At 35.9% G+C, this 25,509-nt stretch overlaps 1 protein-coding gene across 1 annotated transcript in view; it reads right to left on the bottom strand.

The window, feature by feature from the left end:
- The window catches only part of TMEM232 (transmembrane protein 232), a 154,874-nt gene that overhangs the window by 41,751 nt on the left and 87,614 nt on the right, over positions 1–25,509 (bottom strand). The window contains exon 11 of the mRNA XM_043997281.1: positions 24,059–24,297. Within this exon, the coding sequence (XP_043853216.1) occupies positions 24,059–24,297 (239 nt within the window). The remainder of the gene's footprint in view (positions 1–24,058; positions 24,298–25,509) is intronic.

Genomic DNA, 25,509 nt, shown 5'->3' with positions numbered 1-25,509 from the left:
ATTTTTAGGATGGATAGAGTGAAAGAAGAGAAGAGAATAAACAGAGGGAAGGAGGATGGAAGTAATATAACTGAAAAAAAATTGCAGCAAGTTTCTGATAAAGACCTCATTTCTTAAATATATAGAGAACTGAGCCAAAATTTTAAAAATAAGAGCTATTCGCAAACTGATAAATGGTCAAAAGATCTGAACAAATAGTTTTTAGATGAAGAAATCAAAGCTACCTATAGTTATATGACAAGATGTCCTAAATCACTATTGATCAGAGAAATGCAAATGAAAACTATTCTGAGTTACCACCTCAGACCTATCAAATTGGCTGGTATGACAGAAAAAGAAAATGATAAATATTGGAGGGGATGTAGGAAAATTGGGACAATAATGCTCTGTTGGAATTGTGTACTGATCCAACCATTCTAGAGAATGATTTGGAACTATTCCCAAAGGGCTACTACAAAATCATGCATACCCTTTGGCCAGGCAATACCACTTCTAGGTATATATCCCAAAAGAGATAATAAACAAAAAGGAAACTGTGTACAAAAACATTTATGGCGGCTCTTTAAGTGGTGGGAATTAGAAATTGGGGAATTCCCATTAATTGGGGAATGGCTGGACAAGTTGTAGTATATGATTATGATGGAATATTATTGTACTATGAGAAGTGACCAGGATGCATTCAGAAAAACTTGGAAAGACTTACATGAACTGATCCAAAGTAAAGGGAGAAGAACCAGGAGAACCACAAATAAGTGAAATATTATACAATGATTAACTGTGAATTACTCAGCTATTCTTAGCAATACAATGATCCAAGAAAATTCTGAGACCCGAGATGAAAAATGCTTTCCATCTCCAGAGAAAGAACTGATGAATGATAAATGATAAATGAAGACCAAAGCATATCATTTTTTTCTTCATTCTTCTTTTTTTGATGTGTTTTCTTTAACAACATGACTAATATGGAAATATGTTTTGCATGACTGTACATGTATAATCTATATAAAATTGTCTTCTTAAAGAGGAGGAAGGAGATGGAGAGAACTAGAAACTTGACTTTTTTAAAAAAAGCAATGTTCAAATTATTTTTACATGGAATTGGGGAAAATAAAATATTAAAAAATGAAGGTATCTTTAAGTTTGAAATTTAAGTGTAAAGGTTTTTAAAAATATGTGCAAACGCAAATATATGTCTGTGTTTATGTATATGTATGTATGTATGGTGTAAGAATATATATGGTTCTGAATCCAAATGTACTTGAGTTGAAAACCATGATCTTGAATCTGAGGAGCACGTGTCCTGGAGCTCTAGACCAAGGCATATCCTTTTCATCATACTGAGCTTACAAAGGAGAACAAAGTGTTGTCAAAATTTCCTGAAGTTCTAGAACTATAAAAAACATTTGTCATGAAATCATAGCTTTACGAAACACAGTTATCTGAGTTCTGTATTTCACTAATACTCTTGTCTTGATAGAACATCCTGAGCTGGATAGTATTAGGTAGCATCTTGAGTACTGCACTATCTCATCTCCATGTATTTATCAGTACTATCTGTAAATATTTTAGCTGAGATAATAAAATGTACAAATGCACAAATGCATAAAATAACCTGATTTCAAAGTATTACAGTGTCAAGAACATAATAGGCACTAAAATATTTTATTGATTATTTAACTTTGTAGCTGGAATAGAATTTGCAAATCACCTAGCCCAATCCTTTTATAAGGAAACAATGGCTAATTAACTTATTCAAGGTCAAACAGAAGTTTACATCCTTTCCAGAACTCTGCAGGACATTAATTGTCGATTTCTCCCTTTCAAGACAGCTACCCCTCTGTTTGTATAAAAGAAAATACAATGTAGCTTTATTCAGCATGCAAATTAAACCAAGGGAACATCAGGGACTTTGAACAAAAGTTTCATGCTCAATGGTACATATTCATGTTGTATTGTTTGTGATCAAGAACAACATTTTATGCAATTTTAAACTATACTACATGCTAAAATCCACAAATTCTGCCTAAAATAGTTAATTCATAAGAATTATTGTTGAAAATTCAGAGGTTTTATTAGAATTCTTTGTTATTTTGCTAGCTCTAGATGCTAATACTTAGCCTGAGAGAAAAATTTCCATTTTTCCACTGCCAAAAATTAGACAAGCATGTTAATTTTTGAATAATAGTTATAATTTTGAATCCTTAAGACACTGCAAAATATTAATGGTTGTAATAATGATGTACAAAACACTGCCCTGATTATTTCATTAAAATGATTGATATGTTTTCAAATTGGACTCTTAAGTAACTAAAAAGAATTTTTATGAATTAAGGCTCATGAACAATTCTTTTAAAAAAATTTAATAGAAGATTGATTTAGGATGCCATCTTGTGGCATATTCAATATTTTCAAAATGGTAAAGCATACTGCAATGGAATATTTCTGACCTACAGTACTACTGTCTTCTCTTACTATAGGTCAGTTCTCTTTAGAATTTTGTGAGGGCAAAAGCATCATCCTTTCCTGAAAGATAGATCTACTTGTCATCAAAGATACCAACAGGGCTCACACTCCAAAAATATCTAAATCCCACTTTAGTTTGGCTGTCTTAAACCTTTGAACAAGGTTCAAGGAATAGGATAATTAACACCAAACAGTCTTAATTTCTGGAGGCATCTTAAATTTGCCTGCAGAGGACCTTATTCCCTCCCAAAATGAATAAGTCAGAAAAGAAGGAACAAGTATAATAATATGAGGAATAGTATAAGTAGGAATGAAGAGGAGAAAGGGGCTATATAGGAAAGAGAAGGAGCAATTAGAGAGGCAGGACAACCAAGACAATGTAGAATCACAGAAATTAAAGAAGAGGAGGGTTTCTTTCCTTCTTTCTTTTTTTTGTGGGACAATGAGGGTTAAGTGCCTTGCCCAAGGTCACACAGCTAGTAAATGTCAAGTGTCTGAGGTCAGCTTTGAACTCAGGTCCTCCTGAATCTAGGACCAGTGGTTTTCCACTGTGCCACCTAGCTTCCTCCAGAAGAAGAGAGTTTCAAGGAAAAGTTGGTTAGCAACATCAAATGTAGCAAAAAGGTTGACAGTGAAAATTGGATAAAACAATTTGATTTCATGAGGAGTTCACTGATACACTTGAAAGAATCAATTTAGTGGAGTTGTCAGAAGGAAAACCAGATTGCTGTGGGTATTTATAAAGGCAAAGGTGTCTTCTGCACTTAATAGTAAGTTTAAATACAATATTTATGTATACCTCTTTAACTTTTTTTCCAAGGAAATAAGAAATCTGGAGATGGATGCCTGTTGGTTAGGGTGGGGCTCTCAATATTTCCTTCACTTTGGGCTTCCCATAGTAGAAACATCCCTAGGGTAGGAAAATTCCTCAAGGAGATCCATCTCCAGGCCTTGATTTTGGATCTATTTTATTTTATCTTTGATACTTTGATGTTTCTTGAGTTCAACATGTAAATTTACATGTTGATTTTAATATAAATCAAAATTTTCCCCAAATATAGTAACTTTACTATGTAGATTCCTTGAAATCTCATTACCATATGAATAATTTTAAATGATCCATTAAAGCAGAACTTTAGAATCTCTACTTGTCTCATAAAACTTATAGTAATTCAGTGGCAACTTGGTCTAAACTGATTTGCCCTAAATACCCAGAGAATGGTTATTCTTATTCTTCTCTCACTATTTTAGGATGTTTAATTTTCCCCATCAAATATGTGAAGTCTTAGCAAGATCACCTTAAGAAAAAGGAGCATTTTTTCCTCTTGCCTCATTTATTAGACAATCAACCAATATTTATCAAACACCCCCCCAAAAAAGACTGCTATATTTTATAAGTAGCTTTTCTCTAGTTGATATGAATATGCATATTTTAGTCTGTCCTTCCATGGCCTTTTATTAGACATAATTTTTATTGCATTATGATCTGAAAAGGATACATTTACTACTTTTCCCTTTCTGCATTTGACTGCAAGGCTTTTATGCCCTAATACATGGTCAATTTTTGTGTACATGCCATGTACCACTGAGAAAAAGGTATATTCCTTTCTATCCCCATTCAGTTTTCTCCAGAGGCCTGTCATATCTAAGTTTTCTAAAATTCTATTCACCTCCTTAACTTCTTTCTTATTTATTTCATGGTTAGATTTATATAGTTCTGAGACAGGGAGGTTGAAGAACACCACTAATACAGTTTTCCTGTCTATTTCTTCTTATAACTCACTTTTCCTCTAAGAATCTGGATGGTATAAAACTTGGTACATATATGTTTAGTATTGATGTTACTCCATTGTCTATGGTACCTTTAAGATGTAGTTTCCTTCCTTATCTCTTTTAATTAGATCTACTTTTGCTTTTGTTTTGTCTGAGATCAGGATTGCTACCCCTGTTTTTCTGCTTCAGCTAAAGCATAATATATTCTGCTCCAGCCTTTTACCTTTACTCTGTGTGTATCTCTCTGCTTCAAATGTGTTTCTTGTAAACAGCATATTGTAGGATTCTGGTTTTTAATCCACTCTGCTATGCACTTCTATTTTATGGAAGAGTTTATCCCATTCACAGTCACAGTTATGATTAATGTGTATTTTCTTCCATCCTATTTTCCCCTTGCTTATACTTTTCTCTCTCACCATGTCCCTCCCTCACCAGTCAGTCTACCTTCCCTTCTATCAGCCCCACTTCCCTTTTCTTTCCTCTTTCGCTTCTTACTTTTTTCCTCCCTTCTATTGGTGGCCCCTCCCCTTTTCTTTTTCCCTTTCCCTTAGACTTCCCTATAGGGAAAAATAATTTCTTTACCCAAATGAGTGTGTAGGTTATTCTAAATCCAATGGGATGAGGTTCAAACAGTGCTCACCCCTCCCTTCTTTCCCTCTATTGTAATGGGTACCTCTTCATGAGATGTAATTTACCCCCTTCTGCCTCCCTATTGCTCTTCTCCCAGTACAATTCTTTGTTACCCCCTTTTTATATCATCAAAGTCAATTTATCCTCATGCCCTCTGTCTATGTATACTCCTTCTATCTGCTCTAATAGAGACACAGTTTTTAAGAGTTACAAGTATTTTTTTTCATATGTAGGGATCTAAACAGTTTAACCTTGTTGAATAATAGGTTTGGTTTTTTCTGTTTACCTTTTTATGCTTCTCTTGAGTCTTGTACTTGAAGATCAAATTTTTTGTTCAGCCCTGGTCTTTTTTTTTTTAGTGAGGCAATTGGGGTTAAGTGACTTGCCCAGGGTCACATAGCTAGTAAGTGTTAAGTGTCTGAGGCCGGATTTGAACTCAGGTACTCCTGACTCCAGGGCCGGTGCTCTATCCACTGTGCCACCTAGCTGCCCCAGCCCTGATATTTTCATCAGTAAAGATTGAAAGTTCCCTGTTTCATTTAATGTTCATCTTTTCCCCTGAAAGATTATGATTAATTTTGCTGGGTAATTGATTTTTGGTTACAACCCAAGCTCCTTTGCCTTCCAGAATATCATATTCCAAGCTCTCTGATCCTTTGGTGTTGAAGTTGCCAATTCCTGTGTAATCCTGACTCTGGCTCCATAATATTTAAAATATTTCTTTCTGGCTACTTGTAGTATTTTCTCCTTCACCTGATAATTCTGGAATTTGGCTACAGTATTCCTTGGAGTTTTAATTTTGGGATCTCTTTCAGGAGATGATCAGTGGATTCTTTCAATGACTATTTTACCATCTGCTTCTAGGATATCAGGGCAGTTTTCCTTGTTAATTTCCTGAAATATGTTGTCAAGGCTCTTTTTTATCATGGCTTTCAGGAAGTCCAATAATTCTTAAATTATCTCTCATGGATCAGTTGTTTTTCAGATGAGGTATTTTACATTTTCTTCTATTTTTTCATTATTTTTATTCTGTTTGAGTCTTCATGTCTCATAGAGTCATCAGCTTCTACTTGACCAATTCTAATTTTTTTGGGGGGGGTTTGTTTCAATTATAATTTTTTTTTTTGCGGGGCAATGGGGCTTAAGTGACTTGCCCAAGGTCACGCAGCTAGTAAGTGTCAAGTGTCTGAGGCCGGATTTGAACTCAGGAACTCCTGAATCCAGGGCCAGTGCTTTATCCACTACGCCACCTAGCTGCCCCTCAATTATAATTTTTAAAGAATTATTTTCTTCAGTCAGCATTTATGCCTCCTTTCCCATTTGGCCAATTGTATTTTTTAAAGAATTGTTTTCATCAGTCAATTTTTGTACTTCCTTTTCCAAGCTGTTGACTACCTTTTAATAATTCTCTTGCACAATTTTCATTTCTCTCATTTAATTTCCAATTTTTTCTTCTACCTCTCTTATTTGATTTTTTAAAATATTTTTTTTGGTTTTTCCAAAAAGGTTTTGGTCTTCAGACCAATATATCCTCCCCTTTGAGGCTTGGCATATAGCTAGTGTTGTACTCTTCTGAGATTTTGTTTTGCTTTTCCCTTTCACCATAGTAGTTTTCTATTGTAAGGGTCCTTTTTTTCTCCTTAATCATAATATAGCTTATTTTGTGACTTTTTGAAGTTGAAATCTGATGCTTTTGTGCTGGGGGCCAGGGCTTGATCACTGGCTTTCTGTTCTAAGCCTCAAGAGTTTGCAGCTTGCTCACTGCACTAGGGTAACCTGGCCTGGTTGTGCCTGTGGTGTAGGGAATATCACAGCTGGCAGTTTGACTTCTGTGTTGGGGCTGGGGATCTCACAGCTGGCCTGCTGTGCCACTAAGCCTACAGCCATGACCAAGGGGCCTCAGCTGCTGATCTGTGCTGTGGCTAAGAAACTCCTATTGGCTTCCCAAACAACCTCTGTGCTGCACTGCACTCCACTTTTATCCAAGTGAGACAGACCTTTCCAAAAATCCTTCTAAGTTATCTTAAGCTGAAAAATTGTTTCACTTCATATTTTTGTAGGTTCTGTAGCTCCAGAATTCATTTAGGGGCTTTATTTAAGGTTGTTTTTAAGGGAAACTAGGGAGAGCTCAGGCAATTTCCTGGCTTCTCTCTACCATGTTGGCTCCATCTTGGCTCCTAAATATTCTCTAAAATACAGTGACACCACCCACCCTGTAAAGGTATTTTACATTAATAGTAAAATAATTTCAGGAAATACTGTTCCTCTCAGATATTAGATGGCTATTTCTTTCCCTTGGGAAAAATCATTGACCATTCCTGCAACTTACAAAACAGATCACACCTCTCTCCAAATCACACCACCCTGGAAGCTCTGAAAGCTTGCAGACCCCTAGAATAGCTCTGAAAACAGAGCATGAAAAATTGAAGCTTGGGACAGTGCATCCACACACAGGAGAACAGATCCCAACTTTAACATAAAATTCAAAATCAAGAAATAGACTGAAAGTGAATAAGCAACAAAAATAAAGAACTTGACCTTAAAAAGTACAGGGGTGGCAAGGAAAATCAAGACAAACAGAGAAGACAATGTGAAAACCTCATTAACAAAGCTTCAGAGAATAATGCTAATAAGACCTAAGGCCAGTAGGAATTCTTCCAAGAATTAAAGAAAGAGATGAGTGGTAGAGCAAAAATTGGGGAAAGTAATGAAAGTGATGCAAAAAATTATGCAAAAAACTTAAGAGCTTGATAGAAGAGGTGCAAAAACACTGAAGAAAAGAATATCTTAAAAAAAAGAATTGACCTAATAATAAAAGAGACACAAAAATTCACTGAAAAAATAGTTCCTTAAAAATCAGAAAAAGGTTAAATAGAAAAGGAAGTACAACAATTCCCTGAAGAAGAGAACTCCTTAAAAATTAGATTGGGCAAATGGAAGCTAATGATTTCATGAGATATCAAGAGACAATTTAAAAAATTCAAAAGAATAAAAAATGAAGAAAATATGAAGTATCTCATTGGGAAAACAATTTACCTAGAAAATAGATTGAGGAGAAATAATTTAAGAATTATTGGAATGTCTGAAAGCCATGATAAAACAAAGAGTTTAGACATCATATTTCAAGAGATTATATAGGAAAACTGCTGTGGTATCTTAGATCCAGAGGATAAACAGAAATTGAAGGAAACTACTGATTACCTCCTGAAAGAGATGCACAAGTGAAAACTCCCAGGAATATTATAGCAAATTCCATTGCTTCAAGGTCAAAGAGAAAATGTTGCAAGCAGTCAAAAAGAAACAATTCAAATATCATGGAGCCACAATCAGTATCACATAAGATTTAGTGGCTTCTATGTTAAGGAGTTGAAGGCTTGCAATATGGTATCCTAGAATAATAAGGAGCTAGGATTATAACCAAGAATAACCCATCTAGCAAAACTGAGTAAAATCCTTCAGGGGAAAATGGATATTTAATGAAATTGAGTACTTTCAAGCATTCTTCATGAAAAGACCAGAGGTGAAGAAAAAATTTGATATTAAAACACATGACTTAAGAAAAGCATAAAAAAGTAAACATGAAAGAGTAATCATAAGGGACTCAATAAAGTTAAACTATTTACAATCCTATAAGAGAAGATGATACATGTAGCTCCTAAGAACTTTATTATTATTTGGGCAGATATAAGCAGTCTATGGATGTGAGTCAATTACATTAGGATGATATAAAAATGAAGGGGTAAGAAAGAAGAATGCATTGAGAAAAGTAGGAAGGGAAAGGAAGACTGGGGGAAATTTTCTTATCTAAAAGTGGTGCATAAGGAAGAGCTTTTACAGCAGAGGGGAAATGGCAGGAGGTGGTGAGCAATGCTTGAATCTTATTCTTATCAGAATTGATTTAAAAAGGGAAGAATGCATATGCACACTCAGTTGTGTATAGAAATCTATTCTCTTCAATAAGGAAATAGCAGGGAAAGCAGATAAGTGAAAGGCAGGTGTTAAAAAAGGAAACTGGATAAAGAAACTTAGTGGTCAGAAACAAAACAGACTTTTTAGGAAGAACAGGATAAAAAGACAGAGAAGAAGAAATAGAATAAAATAGGAAGGAGGAAATTAAATAGGTAGTACTCAAAAATGTGACTGCAAATAGGATGAGCACACCCAAAAAATAGAAGAAGATAGCAGAATATTAAAAATTAGAATCCAAAAATATGTTGTCTGGAAGAGACACACAGAGAGTTAAAATAAAGGGCTGGAGCAGAATCTAATATGCTTCAGTTGAAGTAAGAAAAAGGCAGGAATAGCAAATGTGATCTCAGACAAAGCAAAAACAAAAATAAACCTAATTTTAAAAGATAAAAACCATGGGATTTCCTACCTTATCATGCTGAACTTCATCATTAAAATCTGAATCATCAGTTTTACCTTCACTTGAGCTCCAAGTTTCTGGAGGTTTTGGAACATTGCTTTTAAATGTATAAAACATATCTGACAGCTGGTAGTAGATCTGGATACTAAATATTATATCTTGATGTAATTCCTAATTTATGTATTAAACAACATAGAAAACAGTTGAATGATCTTTTTGTTCTCTTAAAATCACACGAACTCCAAATAGCATGTGTCAAGATTCATGTATTCAGTCAGTTAGTAGTCTACCACATGTGATGAAGAAAAGTGAGGGGTTTACAAACCCTTATCCTATTCATATATTTTACACCCAAAATAGAATGAATAGACTTTCTAACTAGAGGCAGAAATTTTGTCCCTGTGACTTAGTTCACTGCAGACATAAAAACTATTCAGGTTGTTGATACCCTTTTGATGACCTTCAGCAAACCAATTAACTTTTGGGCTTTTAGTTTCTTCATTTGTAAAAAGAATGGGTTGGTTTCTTCTTTGTATAAATCCTATTTAAAAAGAAATTATTTCCTTCTGCTCTCAAAAGAAACTGAAATGTTATTTATGGCTAATTTTGGACCATAAGGTTTTCCATTGTATTCACATATTCCCTCATGATGCCTATGATTTTTCACACAAACTAAATAAATACCATCCATAAAAAAAAAAGAAAAAAAGAAATAACCACATTAAAATCTTACTTAAATAGATGCTATCAGGACTAATTTGCCCAGAAACTTTCATAGAAATTCAATTGCCATATCTAATCCTGAAAAATAATGTACTAAATTACAGCATAAAAGCTGTAATATCTTTCAATTCTCACTTCAGTGAATAGGTCAGATGTTTTCATCAGGACAAAATTGGGCTTATCAGAAAATCTCTACTGCTATCGAGGATGATGGCAAAATGCCTCAATTATAATATAACTGAAATCTCAGCCAGTGAATGGTTTAAAAAAACCAACAATAAAAAAAAGTTTTCTTTCATTGGGCATTTAGGATGAGCTTAGGTCTTCTGGGGCCCAGTGGCTAAACTTTGGAATGGAAGGGTTGAAATGGGGAGAGTAAAAACATATATAGAGAAAAAAATAGTTTGTACATAAAGGAGAAATTGAATGAAACTTTTTGGTTTCAATTTTACACTTAAGTTATTATTTCAATGTTAAAACTAGTAAGAGGCTTCTTTATCATACATTTATACCCCTAGCTTTCTTCTATTTTTTTCATTCTTTTGATTCTGCTTGACTTATTCCTGGTGTCTCATCGAGTCATTATCTTCCAACTGTCCAATTTTAATTTTTAAGGCATTGTTTTCTTCAGGGAGATTACGCACTTTTTTTTTTTTTCCATTTGGCCAAATGAATTTTTTAAGGAATTGTTTTCTTCAGTAAATTTTTCTGCTTCTTTTCCCAAGCTGCTGATACTTTTTTCATAATTTTCTTGTGTTGCTTTCATTTCTCTCCCCATTTTTTCTTCTACCTCTCTCAATTGGTTTTTAAAATCCTTTTTGAGCTCTTCCAAGAAGGCTTTTTGTTCTTGAGACCAATTCATCTTCCCTCTTGAGGCTCCACATGTAGGCAATTTGAGAGTATTGTCCTCATCTGAGTTTGTGTTTGCCTCTTCCCTGTTGATACAGAAGCTGTCAATGGTAAGAGCTCTTTTTAATTTCTTACTCATATTGAAGCTTTTTTATTTTTTAAGTTGAGGTCATCTCTGGGGGCACCAGGGTCCCTGTTTCAAGCTTCTTGTGCCAGGGTATAGGGGCTGTGTCACTGGCTTTCTATACTGAGGTCTCTATGGCTTGTGGATTTCTCACCGCCATGGGCTTTCTGGCAGCATGCACTGGGACAGGTAGGCCTGGTCACACCTGTCCTGTGAGTGGCGCTCTAGCTGGCAACCTGCCCTCTCAGCTGGTGCTGGTGGGTTTTGCCACTATCCTGCTGCATCACCAGCTTGTTGAGCTAGGATCCAGGGGCCTCAGTTGCTCAGCGGTGGCCTACAGCTTCCTGCTGACTTGCCCTGACCCCCTCCATGTTGTGCTGTGCTTCCCTTTTGCCCAAGTGAGACCGACCTTTCCTGAAATCTTCTAAATTATCTCTGGTTGGAAGACTGTGTCTCTCTGTCTCTTTGCAGGTTCTATAGTTTCAGAATCCATCCAGAGGCTTGATTTAATGTTCTTTTTGAGGGAACAGAAGGAGAGCTCAGGCAACTCACTGGCTTCTCTCCGCCATCTTGGTTCTGCCTCCCCTAGTTTTCTTGATGCTAGTTTTCTTAATATTTGATTGAATATACATAGCTCCCTACCATTTTCCTGAGACATAAAATCTGAATAATGTGTCATAAAATTTAGCATTGCCAATATGTATATAGAGATGTACTTTTTTTTTTTCTCTTTCCATTATAATGAGTGTGTGGTACATTGCCAGATAACCTAAGAGTAAAGCTACTACAATGCATATGGTAGACCAATACAAAATATTCATACTTGTACTAATCCTATTTCCCAGGAACAGGTCCCTGGCCTTTTTTATTGCTTTTAAAAATAAGCAATAAGGTAGCTTTTAAGTTCTTCCTTAAATTCTTCCTTTGCCTTTTTTCTTTTTCTCCATCCTTCTTTTTTATTATTTCCTAATCTATTGTTTCATCATTTTCCCTTATGTTTTTTTCTGTTTTCTTTCTTCAGACTCAATAGCTCTATAAACCAACCTAAATAATCAGATGTAAAAGGACAAATTCTAAATGTTTTTCCATCATGAAATATTTCTAAATGTGAAACATTTGTCATTTCATAGATCAAAATTTAGGATAAATCTTTGACTTAATCATTTAAAAAATCTTGATGTTTTAGGAATACTTGCAGAAAATTTTCCATTTTTTCAGTTTGCCTGGATTATGTCTCCATTTGTCAAATGATTATAGTATTGTAGCATAAATTAGACTTTAAAAACCGTAATGAATTCACTGTGCCTCCTGCTTCAGAACATTGAAATGAATGGTTGTCAAGTAACTGAATATCAATGAGGAGAGTATGAAGGGTGTTAGAAGAAAATAATTCCCTTGACTTCCCAATGCCAAAGAAACTGGATAAAGAGTTAAAGTGATGGATTTCTTGAATGCGACTATTTATTCTTTCATGTTTCTTTTTTTTTAGAAGCCAAGCCCCAGATGTTATATGTACCTGAAATATTTAATTGAAATATCTTGACTGTTTATATAAGCCTGAAGCAATCAGGTAATTTAGAAGTAGATTGCCTGATCCATACTTGTAGGCATAAACCAAAATAGCTGCAAGTCTAATTTTAGATTTATTCATTTAGACAATGTCACTTTAGTGATTATACATTTTGTGTATTTTCCTCCTGTGACACAGACATTTTAAAATCTCTCTTAATAGATAGAAACCATGTAACACTAACAACAAAAGGGAAGTAATAATTGGAAAAAATGTTTATAATGAAGATGATTGAATTAAGGGAATGTTAGAAGAATAGTTTTTCTTTTTAAGTTGAAGAAATTGAGGTTTCAAAAGCTGAATGTGATAGAAAAGTTGTCTGCATTGAATGAGTCAATTTCCTCACAAAACCCCCTGAAATCTGGGCATACACTCTAGGCACTCCACTGAAACTGCTCTGAGATCTCCAATGACTATATAATCACTAAAAATATTTGGTTTTCATTTATCATCTAACTTGAACTATCTGTAGAATTTGACATTGTTGACTGGCCTCATGTACCCATCAGATACCTTTTACTGTCTTGGCTTCTAAAACATGATGATCTTCTGGGTTCTCTTACTCCCTCTCTTATTTTTTTTTCTGTCTCCTCCCCTTGGGTTCTTTATGATTGTCTAATGTGAGTGTTTTTCAAAGATTTATCCTTGGTCCTCTTCTCACTCTTTATTTTCCTTTGGTAATCCTAATCATTCCTTTGGCCTTAAGTATCACTTCTGCAAATAATTCCCAGATATTCATTCTCTCTCTCTCTCTCTCTCTCTCTCTCTCTCTCTCTCTGTCTCCCCATCCCTCCCTTTCTCTCTTCCTCCAGCCCTCACCCCTCTTCTAAACAAATGTTCAACTGCCTATTGGACACCTTTACAAGTTATCTCATTGTGATCTATCAAAACTGACCCCAAATCTAGTCCTCTTTCTGATATCAGTATTCTAGTAATACCAAAATTCATCTGGTTTTATACATTCCAAAATTTATTATTTTCTTTTTTTCAACTATCTTATCAGTTACCAAATCTACTCATATAATTCTTGTAAATTCTTTCTATATAATATCTTCTATTATCTATTTATACTGCTTCCCCCTATGGAAGTATATCAAAACCTCCTTTTTAGTTCAACTGAAAACATGAAAAAATAATATTTTCTCCAGATTAATGTACATTCCAGACTCTTCCCTTTAGTAAAATAAGTAAAACCATTGTTTATCAAGAGTGATAACCAAGCTTAACTTTTGTCTAGATAATTTCCTCCCCACTTTCTTGAAGTTATTGGGCACAGTTACCCACTTAAAAGAGTTGTCTTCTTTTGCATTAAAGAGCTAATATAGGGGCAGCTAGGTGGCACAGTGGATAAAGCACCGGCCCTGGATTCAGGTGTACCTGAGTTCAAATCTGGCCTCAGACACTTAACACTTACCAGCTGTGTGACCCTGGGCAAGTCACTTAACCCCCACTGCCCTGCAAAAAACAAAAAACAAACAAACAAAAAAACTAATATATTTATCACAGGAAATAAGGTCTTTCAGTCTTTAAAAGGAGCAATCAAGGAAGGAACTGAATAGTGAAAATTCTGGAATGTTAACCCCAAACTGTATTTTAACATATTGTAATATTTCCCTTGTTTGAGATTCTTATAAAAATTACCTCAAATCATCTTGGAAAAGAGAAATATATAAGTCATGGGAATATGGGAGGGTGGATAAAGAACTGCCAATTTTGACATATATCTCTCTAAGCTAGAAATGGCTAGGATATTAGCTTAATCATAAAGCAAATAAAAGTAATTTAGAAAACTTGTGCCAAAAATTCAGACAAAATTAATATTCAGTATTAAATTCCATTCATTAGGCTGTTAACTAGATCTGGTGTTCAGATTCCAACACTTAATAGAAAGTCAGCATGGGTCCATGACTGCTTCTCTTCAAGGGAAGCCATGCTTTGATGGCCAACTAGAGGTGAGGCAACTTTTAATTTCTCATAAGAGGTTTATCAGGGTAGAAACTACCCAGTATTGCTAATTCCTGAACCAAAAATTATCAATGGACTCTCCAGCCTGACAAGTAGCTTATCTGATCAGTAGATTCTTGGGAACAGGAAGTGAGACTAGAGATACCTCTGTTCCCAGAAAAATAAAAGACCAAGTTCCCTATAAAAGGGTGAATTTAAAATAAAGCTTCTGTGAGTCAGTGAGCTTTGAATACAAATTCTCTCCTATACAGGTAGGTGATGTCAGTACTGACTATCTAATTTGAGACAAGTTGGGAGAAGCTCAGCCTAAAGAATAGAGTATATAAAAATATCTCTGATACAAGAAATAAAGCATTTGTATCTCATGTACTCAATAGATTTTCCTTTGAAATTTATGTCATCCAAATTTATCATATAATCCAGATCCTGGTGATTGTTACATGCTAACTCCTAGGACATTGTCCTTCTTTCTTTGATAGTTTCAAGTGTTCTTCCTCTTGGGAAGAACTAATACAGTGGAGTGAAGGCATCGATTTGTCTTAACTCTCTCAAATTCCTCTCCAAACAACATTAAAATAACACCTCAAAATGAATTCTGGAGCATCAGAACCAACAATTTTCCAGGCCAAGACAACTTAGAAGATTGGTGAGAAAGATCTATTTCACTGGGGTAAATGTGGAGCTTAGTCCAGTGTAGGCTGTTCTAGAGCAGGCAGCATCCCAACAAACCAGCAGCAGGCCTTGGAGGAAACTGAATGAATAGTTATGGCAACAGTTTCTAGAGCTGTTAACCCACTAATAGTAAGGGAGGCAGAAAACTAGTCAAAAGGACATTACAAAAGAGCCTTTGCTGGCACTGGGTGAAGGACTCTGTCATATTATTCATAGGGAGTTCTGGGTCACAATCTCAGGGCAAGGAGGAAGACTGACATGAGCAGGTAACCTGGTCACAATTCTGGGATGAAAAAGGGTCCTGGTGGTCACTCACAAACCAGAGCACAGGCCAGGAGAGCACTGAATACACCTATCCTTGGCTCATACTACATTTGAAGAACTGAAACATACAGACCCACAGAACTAACTTTGAACCCAGCAGTCAAAAACCCCTAAAACTTGGACCAGTACCCTATCTACTCCAGGAACAGAGCTCAGCTTTTTATATAAAGTTAAAAGTCAATGAAAAAAATCTGTAAAAATGATCAAACATCAGAAAAAGAACCCAGCTGCAGATAATTTCTGTGATGACAAAGAAGATCAAAGTACAAACTCAGAAAGACAAGACCAAAACAGCTACAAGCAATGCCTCAAAGAAAAATGTGAATTGGTCTCAGGCCCTGGAAGATCTAAAATGATTTTTTTAAAATCAAATAAGAAAGGTAGAGGGAAAATGAGGCAAAGAAATTAAAATGATGCAAGAATCAACAGTTTGGTAAAGGAGGCACAAAAAATACAAAAGAAAATAATACCTTAAAAAGGAATAGGTCAAATGTTAAAGGAGGAAGAGAAAAATTCCTTAAAAAGTAGAATTGAGCAAATGGAAAAAAAGGATATAAAAGCCCACTGAAAAAAATAATTCTTTAAAAATTAGAATTGAGCAAGAGGAAACTAATAACCCCATGAGATATCAAAAAACGATAAAACAAAATCAAAAGATCAAAAAAAGAAGAAGAAAATGTGAAATATCTCATTGGAAAATCAACTGACCTGGAAAATAGAATGAGGAGAGATAATTTAAGAATTATTGGACTACTTGAAAGACATAGTAAAAAAGAGCTTATACATCATCTTTCAAGAAATTATGAAGGCCTAGAACCAGAGGGTAAAATGAAAATTGAAAGAATCCACCAATCACCTACTGAAAGAGCTCCCCAAATGAAGACTCCAAGGAATGTTGTAGCCAAATTCTAGAGTCCCTAGGTTAAGAAGAAAATATTGCAAGCAGCCAAAAAGTAATTATTCAAACATCATGCAGCCAGAGTCAGTATCACACAAGATTTAGCAGCTTTTACATGAAAGGATTGGAGGACTTGGAATATGATATTCCAGAGGGAACAGAGGTGAGGATTATAACAAAGAATCTCCTACCTATTTTATAGCACAATAGAATTCTATACCTACTGAGTATAATCCTTTAGTCAGGGCAGTGAGATAGGGGAAGATGGAAATTTAATGAAATAGAGGACTTTTAAACATCCCTGATGAAAAAAAACACAGAGTTGAATAGAAAATTTGACATTCAAACAGAAAGAGAAAACATAAGGGATTCATTAAGGTTAAACTGTTTACATTCCTACATGGGGAAATGATCATTGTAACTCCTAAGAACTTTTTTTGTTAAGGCAGTTATAAGGAGTGTACATAGACAGATGACATGGGTGTGAGTTGATGATGATGGGATGATAACAAAAAAAAATTAGGGATGGGAAAAATGGGTACACTACCAAGGAGAAGTGAAAGGAAGAATGGAATATATCATCTCACATGAAAAAAGAATGAAAGAGCTTTTACAGTGAAGGGAAAGTTGGGGGGGTTTGTTGGGCAATGCTCAAACCTTACTCTCATGGAATTGGCTCAAAAAAGGGAATAACACTCAGTTGGATATAAAAATCTGTCTTAACCTAAAGTAAGTAAAGTTGAAGGGGATGGGGATAAGCAAGGGGTGGGGGTGATAGAAGAGAGGATGGATTGGGGGAAGCAGTGGTCAGAAGCAAAACACTTTTGAAGATGGACAGGGTGAAAGGAGAGAGAATAGGATAAATGGAGTGGAACGAAATAGGTTGGAGGGAAATATACAGTAATTATAAATGTGAAAAAAAATTTTCAGCAAGTTTCTCTAATAAATGACTCATTCATATATATATATATATATATATATATATATATATATATATATATATAGAGAGAGAGAGAGAGAGAGAGAGAGAGAGAGAGAGAGAGAGAGAATCAAGTCAAATTTAAAAGAATACAAGTAATTCCCCAATTGATAGTCAAAACTTGTGAACAGGTACTTTTCAGAAGAAAAAAATTAAGCTATCTATAATCATATAAAAATGCTCTAAATCATTATTAATTGGAGAAATGCTAATTAAAACAACTCTTAGGCACTACCTCATACCTATCAGATTGTATAATATGACAAAAACAGAAAATAAATTCTGGGGAAGATGTGGAAAAATTGGAACAATAAAGCATTGTTGGTCGAGTTGTTAACTAATCTAACCATTCTGGAGAGCAACTTGGAACTACTTGCATACTCTTCATCCCACTGATACCACTACCAGGTCTATATCCCAAAGAGCTCAAAAAAGAAGGACTTATATGTACAAATATATATATATATATATAGCACTTCTTTTACTGGTGGCAAGGAACTGGAAATTGGGGGATGCCCATCAACTGGAAATGGCTGAACAAATTGTGATATATAATTATAATAAAATAATATTATGCTGTAAGAAATGATGAGCAGGATGGCTTCAGGGGTAAAAAGTAAACTATGAAAAATGCTATTTACCTCCACAAAGAGATCTGATGAATGCTGAGTACAGATCAAATCACATTTTTTTTCACTAGTATCAAAGAACCTGAGTTTATATTTGAGTTCTGACATTTGCTACCTGTGTGACCTTGGGAAAATCAATTCAGTTCCCTGAACCTCATTTTCCTTATTTGCAAAATTAGTGGGTGATGTATTTGAGATCCCTTCCAAATAGAAATCAATTATCTACTATCATTTTCTAAAAAAAAAGAGTTAGCATGGTTTACAAAGTTAGTAAATAGATAGGATCAAGGGAATGCCATATATCTAATTTGTCTACATTTTACCAAATTATTTTTATTTTTTTCAATTATAATAGTATTTTATTTTTTCTAGTTACATGTAAAGGTAGTTCCTGACATTTGTTTTTATAAGATTTTGAGTTCCAAATTTTTCTCCCTTTCTCTATTCCCTCCCCCCCCCAGATGGCAAGCAATCTGATATAGGTTATATATGTACAATCACATTAAACATATTTCCACATTAGTCATGTTGTGAAAGAAGAATCAGAACAAAAGGGAAAAACCTCAGAACAGAAAATAGTAAAAACAATATGGTTCAATCTGCATTCAGATTCCATGGTTCTTTTTCTGGATATGGAGAGCATTTTCCATCATGAGTCCTTTGAAATTATATTAGATCATTATATTGCTGAGAAGAGCTAAGTCTCTAACAGATGATCATCACACAACATTGCTGCTACTGTGTACAATGTTCTCCTGGTTCTGTTCATCTCACTCATCATCAATTCATGCAAGTCCTTCCAGGCTTCTCTGAACTCCTCCTGCTCATCGTTTCTTATAGCACAATAGAATTCTATTACATTCATATACTACAATTTGTTCAGCCATTCCCCAATTGATGGGCATTCACTCGATTTCCAATTCTTTGCCACCAGAGAACTGTTATAAATATTTTTGTACATGTGGATTCTTCTCTCTCTTTTTTTTTTGGGGGGGGGTCACAATAAGGGTTAAGTGACTTGCCCAGGGTCATACAGCTAACAAGTGTCAAATGTTTGAGGCTGGATTTGAACTTAGTTCCTCCTGAATCCAGGGCCAGTGCTTTATCTACTGTACCACCTGGCTGCCCCCTCCTTTCTCTTTTTAATGATCTCTTTGGGATATAGACCTAGTAGTGGTATTACTGGGTCAAAGGGTATGCACAGTCGCATAGCCCTTTGAGCATAGTTCCATATTGTTCTACAGATGGTGGGATCAGTTCACAACTCTACTAACAACACATTAGTGTTCCAGTTTTTCAACATCTTCTCCAGCATATATTTTCCTTTTTTGCCATATTAGCCAATCTGATAGGTATGAGGTGGTACCTCAGTGTTGTTTTAATTCTCATTTCTCTAATCAATAGTGATTTAGAACATTTTTTCATATGGCAATAGATAGCTTTGATTTCTTCATCTGAAAATTGCCTGTTCATATCATTTTAGCAAATTTTTATGTGGTTTCTCATATCATTCTTGGAGAGACAAAGGAGAGTTATGGACTAGATAACAGTATGATTTGATGGATTTGGAAGGAATAGAATGGCCCAGAATCCATGCTTGGCTCTGTGCTGCTTAATATTTATATCATGGAATGGATAAGTCACAACTAACATGCTTGAAAATTTTTCAGAAGACAGGAATTCTAAGAGGCAACAACAAAAAAATCAACTTTACAAGTACGTAAAAACTGCTAAGTAAACTAGAAAGCAGTCTAACAGAAATTAGGCTGAGACTAATACTTTTCACCATTTTTCATTATATGCCTTAAATGGACATGTGACCTTATTTTTACAAATGAGAATAGCGAATCATTTACCTCTCACAGCTAAGAGTAGTAGATGTATTCTTAACCAATCAAAGGATAGTGATAACTATGGAAGACAAAACAGATAACCTAATATGTTCAAATTGTATCTTGTTCCAGTCATCCTTACCACCACCATCCCTTTCCTAGTCAGTATACCAATTAAGTTTATAAGTAGCTGGTTTAAAGGAGCAATATCAGGAAATAAGATTGCAAAGGGGAAGCTGGAAATCACATACAAACTGTGCCAGATATTGAAAGAGCAAAATTTACAAACTGTATCCTGTATTAACCAATATTCACATCCTGTTATTATGTGCCAATTCAATGCTGTTGGCAGGCTTCTTCCTATGATATGTAAATTCCAGACAAATTCCAAACCCTTACAGTTCCAGCTCAGCAGAACATCAGAAAGATGCTGATAACTTTGAGATAACAATTTCAGATGATTTGGATATTGTAACGATTGGAATGACGCCACCTGCTGGAGACTTACTGTAGAAGAGTTCCGCCCATGAAGCAAAGGTCTTTGAGGGCAAGACCAGCAGTCTTTTCTTTGGCGTCAGGAAGTGATGTGGGCTAGTGGGAGGATCGGTCTCACTCTCTTTCCTTTGGACTCTGGTGGAGAGCGGAGCTAGAAATGTGCTCTCCCTTTAATAGATAGGAATCTAGGCCTTTCTCTCTTTACCAAATTCTTATTCTCCTTAATAAATGCTTAAAAATCTAACTCTTGCTAAAGCTTATAATTTATTGGCGACCACTCATTAGATATTTTAGACAGTTTAGCTAGAATTTTAGCCCTTAACAATATGTTAATGAGCTAACCATATGGTGGCAGAGATAAGAGTTATTCTGTTCTCCTCAAAATCCTATGAGACCCCAAATTCTTCCTCCTGATAGTAAACACATAGAATTTATTTCCCAAAAGGTTTTTCATACTGATAAAAGAAAATATTTTAATAAATTCATGGGTGATTTATATAGACTAGATGATCAGTAGAAGATAAGAGTGTTTTGCACTTGTCCCTAGTCTATTTTTTTTTTTTCTTTAAGTGAGGCAATTGGGGTTAAGTGACTTGCCCAGGTTCACACAGCTAGTAAGTGTTAAGTGTCTGAGGCCAGATTTGAACTCAGGAATTCCTGACTCCAGGGCTGGTGCTCTATCCACTGTGCCACCTAGCTGCCCCTTGTCCCTAGTCTTTTGAGATTAACATCCTATAGCGTAATTATCATGTTGTAAAAAAAAATTAACTTATTTTAATCTGAAAAAATTATATAACTGGACTTATATGAAAAATTATAAGTATAAGAAAAATGATGACTTTAGAAAAATTATAATTGAGTCATAAATCCCTTTGTGGTTGCCATTCAAATGTAAGAATATTTTAACTCACTTGTGGTGCCTAATCTAACTTGGGTACCTAATCTGTAGATGTTTGACTTGCTGGCTATCTGACTGCTATTATCATCCTAAGCCAATCTGTTAGGGCCTTTTAAAAATTTCTCCACTCTGCTCCACTCCCAAATTGATAAGCAAATTATTAAGAAGCCTCTTAATTAAATAATCAAAGCAGGGTTTATTTATAAAAACAAATGTAAGAGATAAGAAATGCAAAGTTATACAAGGCCTGACTGCTTTCTGCATGTCGCCCCCCTGCCACTGCTTGTGCTTACTTTTTGCCCTCTAACTTTCTTAGCATCCTCCTGTGTAGCAACGGACCTTCTTCTAGTGTTCCCCTCACTGAAAAGCCCCCCTGCTCCGAACTCTTGCCAACCCCCCTGAAAAGCCTCTTACTGTTGTGAACCCCCCCTCAAGAGGTTTTTCTCTCTCACCAACCTCCTTTGGTTCTCCTAGTCCTCCAGGGTCCACCCCCCCCCCCCCCCCGCGTCCTCTCTTACTGTCTAACTCCCCATGTAATGAGTGGAATGATGCCACCTGCTGGAGAGCTACTGTAGGAAAGCTCCGCCATGACGAGAAGGCGTCTGAGGGCAAGCCATGTGGTCAAGGTCCTTGGCATCAGGAAGTGACGTTTGCTTGTGGGTACTGTCTATCAAGGCTACCAGCCAATCAACTTGAGGAGCCTCCCATTTCTAGGAGGAGGACACAAAGTAGGAAGTGGATGCTGGCAGAGGGCTTTTTCCTCTTTTGGTTCCTGACCTCGCCATGGCGGGTTGGATGATGGGGTCTGTTAGAAATAGTTAGATTCTTACCTTTCTCTCTGATCCTAATGCTCTTTAATAAATACTTAAACACTTAAATACTTTTGCTAAAGCTTATAATTTATTGGCGACCACTCATTAGATTTTAGATAGTATAGCTAGAATTTTAGTCCCTTACACCCAGTATATATCTTCCTTCTCTCTCCTCAAACCTCGGGTTCCCTGTGCCCCTGCACATGCCAAGCTAATCTTCTGGCCATGCTAGGGCTGTGGCCAGGGGCTCAAGTGTCCTGTGCGTACCACACCTAGGGCTCAAGGGGTCTGTGCCACCTGCTGTACACGCAGGGCCTGGCAGGACAAGCCCTGGGATCTCCGGGGCAGCTCCCCTCAGGGTAGAGGGAGCTGGGGCTTTCCCCAGCTGTCTGCCCAGCTGGCATTCTCTAAGGCCCATGGGCTTCTCTGCTTGGCTGAAGTGGATGGGGAGGGGCACCAGCCCCTCTTACACAGAGAAAACCCCTGAGGGCCTAAGGCTTTTTAATCTCAGCCCAAAGGCAGTGTCCCCAAATCACAATAAATTCCCACAATGTTCTTCCATACTATCCAGTGATGACATTGTAAATAGCCAGGGTCTGGTTTGAGTGAATCTGTGGAGATTGTTGTGTTTTTAAATGAAAATTACATAATGTAATAATTATAGTGTAATATAAGTATCAGTAAATAATACAATCTAAATAATTATATAAAATAATCAATGACTTTTAAATGAAAATTTAGATAGTTTAAAAATATTTACTGAACAGATTAGTAGCCATTAGGGAATAAAAACTATAAACTATGAAAATGATAGCGGACATTCTCGCTTGTGAGATATTTCTCTATGTTTTTCACCTTCAGTATGTTTCATCAAGGAAAGATGGGGAAACAAAGGGGGTAATGTAAAGAATTAATTGTGATTTGATGTTTCTATGACCCCATCTTTGGCTAAAATTAGAAGCCCTGACACATGCCCTGGCCAACCTCATGTGCCACGATGGCACTGCAGCTCACGTCATCACCACATGCTGATGCCTACATGGGCCTGGCCAAATTTCCTCGTGAGGGTAGTCAGGTGACCTTCAGCATGCGGAAGCTGGGAGACTGACAATTCTACAGCCACTTGTTAATTCTGTCAGTCAAGGGTGCCAGCCAATTAGCTTGGGGCTATATGAGTGTGGCTGCCCTGTTGCCTGTGAGAGAAGGGGTTGCTTGAGTAGAGAAGGGAAGAGAGATTCACTGACTCTCTTGCATGAGAGGTGGAGGGAGCAAGATGCTGGAGTGCTGTAGAGTGGGTTCTCTTGAAATTGCTGATTTTCGGGTGGTGGTGGGTTGTGGATTGTATCTTTTTCCTTCCTCTATTCCCTTTTTTCTTTATCCATAGTTCTATTAACTTTATTTGTGTTTTAAATTTGTTCCCAGTAATAAACCCTGTTTTGTTTTTTGAAGAGGCTGTTAATCTCCTTTCTTACCCCAATATTATGGTGAGCCACCTAATTAACACTCCCCAAATAAAATTTGGCCCTTACAAGTAATAATATTGTCTGTAAAGTTCCCTCAGGAGATCTCAAAATACTCAATCTAAGGAGGTTATTTAATCATTTAGAAGCGATACCAACGATTACATTTCTAACAATGCCGATGCTACAAAACAATTTACTAGAGTATTTTTCCATCTTTCTATTTGACATAAAGTCTAGATTTGGCAAAACATTCTATTATACACAAAAGGCAACAGGAAATTTCCTGATGAATGCTAGAAAAAAAGAAATGATTTTGTATTTCAGTTAAAGGTGATTCCAAACCACTAAAAATAATCTGCTATACAATAACTTTTCCCATATCTTTAAAAATAATGAATTTGACAAAACCAAAAAGAAACTGTATGAAACTAATAGCAAAACTATGTGACAAATAGCATTATTACAGTTTATTTTAAAAAACTAGTAGAAACTATGCATTTAGTAGAAAATGGTTGCTCTGTTCAAGTACCTTTAAAGTATAGCACATAAACAGATTAGAACTATTCCAGATAAATGAGGCTTTGCTATACCTGAAAAATATGTGTATAACTTTCTTCTCCATCTGGTATTGTTTTGGTGTTTGATATGTCATCTGCTTTTGTTCTTTTTCATGTCTCTTTAGAAGAAGACTGCTTGGGACAACAGGTGGTAAAAACAGTTTGGAAAGTGCACAGGCAAGTCTACATCCTACATACTTGAAGAAAGTTTGGTTCCTTGGAGCTTTTACAGTAGAACAAATGAAAGGATTTATAGTGTCATTTAGCTCAGCCTATTGAAAAAGAAGGGCAAAAAATGAGACAGACATCAGTGGAATTATTTGAACCAATATAACAATCTCATAAATTACCAAGAACTATAATCCAGAGTGAAAAGGAGAGAGTTTTAAAATATGGGGTACATGTTAATGGAAGCAGCATAATGGAATGGAAGAGCTGGATTCAGAGTCAGAGAACTTGTTATTTACATTTATTAATTATGACCTTGAGCAAATCACTTAATCTCTCTGGTCCTCAGTTTCTTCAACTGTGAAATGAGGAGTTTGAATTAGATGATCTTTAAAGTCCCTTTCAGTTTTAATCTAAAATCATGTGATCTTTGCTACTTATAAACCATACATATATGATTTATATACACATATATTTATATAAATATACATATTTGTAGAAGTGCATATATAATTTATGAGAAAATAATGGGATTTAGCAGATACTCAAAGGCCCACCTGGAGATTAATCTAGACTGATTGAATTAAGTGAGAGTGAACGACTTTGCTGATTAGCCTACTTCAAGTTAATTAGATTATAATCACACCTGGCTGGCCCTTAAGAAGGTATTGTTCAGGGCAGCTAGGTGGCACAGTGGATAGAGCACCAGCCCTGGAGTCAGAAGGACCTGAGTTCAAATCTGGTCTCAGACACTTCACACTTACTAGCTGTGTGACCCTGGGCAAGTCACTTAACCCCAATTGCCTCACAAAACTCGAGACCACCTTCAAGTCCAGTGAACCAATGGATTTGGATGATGCCTACCAATCAGCTTGAAGCAGTGTGTAAGGACCGCCTCTGCTCCAGACCTATAAAATGCTTCCACACTCAGTTTGCTGGAGCAGTGCGTGGTTGAAGCAGGCTCATGTTGGAGGACTTGAGGAAGAACCAGACCAGGCTGGAACTCTAGGCTAGATAGTCCTTGTCTTAACTTTCTGAACCTCACATGAATACCTGGTATGCATTAATAAATGCTTAATGCCCAAAGACTGGTGCTAAAGCTTCTAATTTAAGGCGACCACACATTTAGACTTTAAACATCACAAATTATATATTATGTATACATGTATATCTTTTAATCTAGAATCACATGATTCTGGCCACATGAAATCATGTGTATACACATCATATATATATTATATTACATATAATATATAATTTACAGGTGGCCAGGATCACAATTATAGATTAAAAGCTGGAAGAGACTTTGTATACAC

This window comes from Dromiciops gliroides, chromosome 1, assembly GCF_019393635.1.
Source record: "Dromiciops gliroides isolate mDroGli1 chromosome 1, mDroGli1.pri, whole genome shotgun sequence".
Classification (NCBI taxonomy): Eukaryota; Metazoa; Chordata; class Mammalia; order Microbiotheria; family Microbiotheriidae; genus Dromiciops; species Dromiciops gliroides.
The sequence above is the reverse complement of the archived record's forward strand: the minus strand, read 5'-3'. Positions and strand labels throughout refer to the sequence as shown.